The following is a 4459-nucleotide window of genomic DNA, read 5'->3' as shown; positions in this document are numbered from 1 at the left end:
TGATAAGCTTGTGAACAAAATAGTAGAAGAAATGAAGTTTGTGTGGTAGAGGAAACAGCAGCTGCATAATCAGATAACACCTTTTTTAGGTAAACACACAGGGTTGGGGGAGAAACCACTTTGGGACACACACCAAATACTTCCATGATAAAAATGTGTCAACTAATGACAAATCCTTTTTGGAATATCTACAAATGATAAAAATTTAATTTTTTTATTGCTTATGTTAGAAAAGTTGCCTTTCCAAATAGCAACAAGAGAATGAACATCTGGGAATTCAGTTTTAGAGGTCACCCTGTTTTTTTTAACCCCAATAGTCTGGGTAGATATTTTAGTATGTCCTTTCTATAACTTCTAATATTAATCCTACATAGTGAATGGCAGATGGAAAGGAAGGGAATAGACGGCACTTTGTCTATTCAAGAAGAATTCGTTGTTTTTACCCTATTTGGTAGAGTGTCAGTTTAAATAAGTGTTAGCCTGGAAGAGGTTTTATTGTTTTGAACCACAGGCTTTATATTACCTTGAAAAAAACCCTCTCAGCCGCAAGTTGGATGCTTCTGGCAGCAATACAAATCTAGCACCACCCAGGGAGGGCGTGTGTTTGCTTCTCCGCTCACTTCTGCCAGGATAGAGGAATGCTGGACACCTCGAGACAAGGGAGGTTGTAGCACACTGCTCTCCAGTCCCATACCTCTGGCCTTCTCCTTTTGGGACACACAGGTAAGTGCTGTGCTGTGTGGATTTGAGTAGAGGAAATTTAGCTAGCAAGCCTTGAAAGTCAAGTGCACTGCACTGAAGGTCTCGAAAGGTCTCCTGGGCTCCTCCAGGGGGTTCAGGCTGAGCTGGCTTAGGTAGTAAGGTTCTTACTTCACCAATAAATTCCTGAAGAAGTCCCTTTGTGTTTGATGGTTATTGTTTTACTTTCCAGCAGGCCTTCCTATATGGTATGTAGAAAAATTTAAACAGCAACAGAGTGTTTGTTTCAAATCCGAGACATTTTTTAATGTGTTATTCTTTCCTTTCACATTCAAAAGATGTAAGATCTTATAACAGTCTTTGTTTCTGAGCAATGAAGTCTCTATCACACCAAGTTTAGTTCTCAATGTCAGTGTTTTAAAATAACACAAATGGATCAAAGGTAAGACTTCACATTTAGACAGTGCACCGAAACACTATAGAGAGGAAAAATTTCCATAATATGGCAACAGTCTCCAAATATAAAACTCTGTGTTATAAATTTGGGTTCTTAATGCATTTTTTATATCGCAAATTTTGTTTCCTTTTAGATGTCAGAAACTGAGCTAGAAAAGATAAAAGTCAGAACAGCTGAGCATTTCGAAAATGACAAAAATAACACTCCTTGGGTAAAGGAAGGTAAGTTGTCTTCTTGCTCTTGATTTTTTTTCTACTAGTGAAAAAAAATGGTATTTTTCTCATAGTGAGAAGACAGCATGGGCAGGAGAAATGTGCTTCAGGAGTTCAAATGAGATCAATACTTCTGATTTTCTCTTTTTATGCACGTGTGACCCAAGCAGGCATTTCAAGATCTTCCGTATTGAAACTGTGCTGTAGTCTTTGGGTTGTGACATACTCCTTGATTGGCAAGGCTTCATATGCATTTTCAACTTAGATACACACACTCTTGGAGGGTCTTGTGGTACTGTAGACTTTTCTCCTTCAGCTCCAAGAAGAGTAAGGAATTTGAGGACAAGTATTCTTAAATAATAATCACAGAAATGAAGGCATGCTGTAGGAAACGTTACCTACAAATAGAATCACAATTCACTGCAATTAGAGAAGCCACCTTTCCCAGGGGGGTATGCTGCTGACCACACGCCCATCATGCATAAGACCGTTGCTTGAAATACACACACAAATCAATATGTTCTCCTTTGATGAGTACAGATTAGTGTTACTTCTAAAATAGGTCTAAACTCATTATTATTTACTAGAAGACCTGCTTTTATAATCTTTTGGCTTTATGGAGGTCTTTGTGTCTCTTAAAGGAAACTGGCTTGGTATTTTGTTGAAATAAGTGTGCTGTGTCTTTTTCCCAATGTTGTTAAGTTGTTCCATTGTAGAAGAGCAACTTATAAGTGGTTTAAACCCGTTGAAAAGCGTTTTATAAGGTCATAGGAGATGCTAATAAACCTGTCAAGAAGGTTATATAACCCTCAGACAATAATGATAATTTTTACCACATTGATGTATTGATTGGCATTTATTGATGTTTATGCTGAATCATTATGACTAACCTACAAAGCAGTTATTATCAATAATTTTCCAATGAGAAAACTGAGCCTTAAAGAGTCCCAGGAACTTACAAAATCAGAAGTAAGAGCTGGGACCAGATCCCAGCTCATGATTTGATAGCACATGGATTTAACCATCGCCTTACCAGGTTCCAGCGGAAAAGACAGTTCATTTACTGGTCAGGACAAAAGCCATGCTCTAAAACTTCCCCAGTGTATTTAAATCAGTACAAACAGCTTCCTCATACCCTCGTGTGCTCTTACCCCTAATGCCATGGTACTTCCATCCTCATTATGAAAGCATTCATCTTAAAAAAATAATTTTGTCTATCCAATTGTTCAACAATCAGATTAATACTTAGAGCTTCTCCCTTTAAGTGGTTTTATTCAGCTGGGGGTGAGAAGTTGTCTCGGTAAAATGCTTGCCATGCCAGCACAAGGACCTGAATTTGGCTCTCTAGAACCTAAGTAAAAAGACAGGCATGGTGGCACATGCCTGTAATCCCAGTACTAGGGTTGCAGAAAGATAGGAGGATCCCTGGGGCTTGCTGGCCATCCAGACTGGGTAAACCAGTGAGCTCCAAGCTCAGTGAGAGACCCTGTCTTAAAAAAGGTGGGAACAATTGAGGAAAACATGCAACATCAACCTGTGGTCTCTACTCAATGCACACATTATGCACATGTTCACATACATATGAACACAGACACATGAAAACAGATTTTATTTCAGGATTAAAGTATATATTCACATAAAGTATCTTCAACATCACTTCCTTCAAAAAGACACAAGGCTGACAATTCCCTAATTTCTTTTTATCCAAAAATGCTTTACATAGAACCTTTTAAAAACAAGGTAGAAGGAAAAAATGAACTTGGATCAAAGAGCCTCGTGTTTTTCTTGTGAATCTCAAGTCCATTAACAAAGATGTTTTCATTACTACTTACAGTGAAGTTTTTATTATTTATTTTGACCTTAATTGGCCTACACTGTAGAGTTATAGAAATAATGATGAAATTGATAGACCAGTCATTTCCAAAGAATTTTCTTTAAAAAATTATGCCCATTAAGTACAACTTAGGCATTAAATTCTTGTAATCTATAAAATCTAATTTCCCAGGTGACCTGTTTTTATCCCATTTGGACACTTCATTTAAGCTATACTCAAATTATGTTTACAATATTTCATAAAAGGAAATGGAGCCAGATGCTAGATGACAACATCTTAATTGGGAATTATCAGGATGAGTTAGTTTCAAACATAAATGTCTTTCATTTTTGCTGCCAAGAAGAAGTATATAGGTTGGCTTTAAAAAAAAAAAAAAGAAAAGAAAGACAAACTGGCTCAGCAGAAACACAGCATTTGAAGTCAGGCATCCATGGTTCTAAATCTCAGCTCAGTTGCTCCCTAGCTTTGTAATTATATCATATTTCTCTACTTCTTGGACCTTGGTTGCCTTTCTGGGGATTAGTCTATACAAATGGAGTTTCATGACTTCTGTATTTCTTGACCCTTTAGAAAACAAGATTGCAGTAGTATTTTTCAAAGCTTGGTTTCCTTGAAATATCAGTATTAGTAACAGCAGTGCATATCTTATAAGGTTCTTTGTATTCCTTTATCTGATCCCTACTGCAACCTAGTATACAACAGAATCATCCCCATTACTAAAATTTTATTATTTTTATTTTATGTGTATGTGTGTATTGCCTGCGTGTAGGTAAGTGCATCCATGTTGTGCAATGCCCACGGAGGACAGAAGAGGTTGTCGGATCCCCTGGAACTGGAGTTACAGACGGTTGTTAGCTGCCATGTGGGTGCTGGGATTCAAACCTGAGTCTTCTGCAAGAACAACCAGTGTTCTTAACCGCTGAGCCATCTCTCCAGGCCTGAATCATCCCCATTTTATAGATTGAGTTTGAAGAGATCTTGGGTCATGCCCAAACTTGCAGAACTGGCAAATTGTAAAAAGAATCTCAAACCTAAGTTTCCTAGTTCCAAATTCCTTTCTTTTTATAAAGCCACCTTATCACACCAGTTAAGCTACCTACAAATTCCAGACTTTCTAAAGTCTAGATTTATCTGTGCACACACGCATGCACGCAGGGTATATATCTATCTATCCACATAGCTTCTATCTATAATTGATCTCTATCACCTGTCTACCTAACTATATGGCCATGTATGTACACATATATACATTCATAT

At 37.5% G+C, this 4459-nt stretch overlaps 1 protein-coding gene across 2 annotated transcripts in view; it reads left to right on the top strand.

The window, feature by feature from the left end:
- Nucleotides 1-550: 550 nt before the first annotated feature.
- The window catches only part of Mdfic2 (MyoD family inhibitor domain containing 2), a 129990-nt gene continuing 126081 nt past the window's right edge, over nt 551-4459 (top strand). The window contains exons 1-2 of one of the 2 annotated variants that reach the window (XM_008827148.1): nt 551-723; nt 1290-1377. In XM_008827148.1, coding sequence (XP_008825370.1) covers nt 1290-1377 — 88 coding nt within the window. In that variant the 5' untranslated portion in view covers nt 551-723. The remainder of the gene's footprint in view (nt 724-1289; nt 1378-4459) is intronic. The other variant, XM_029560618.1, reaches the window with a different exon arrangement.

This window comes from Nannospalax galili, unplaced genomic scaffold, assembly GCF_000622305.1.
Source record: "Nannospalax galili isolate Female #2095 unplaced genomic scaffold, S.galili_v1.0 scaffold1051, whole genome shotgun sequence".
Taxonomy (NCBI): domain Eukaryota; kingdom Metazoa; phylum Chordata; class Mammalia; order Rodentia; family Spalacidae; genus Nannospalax; species Nannospalax galili.
Note: the sequence above shows the minus strand (reverse complement) of the source record. Positions and strands in the feature narration are given on the sequence as shown.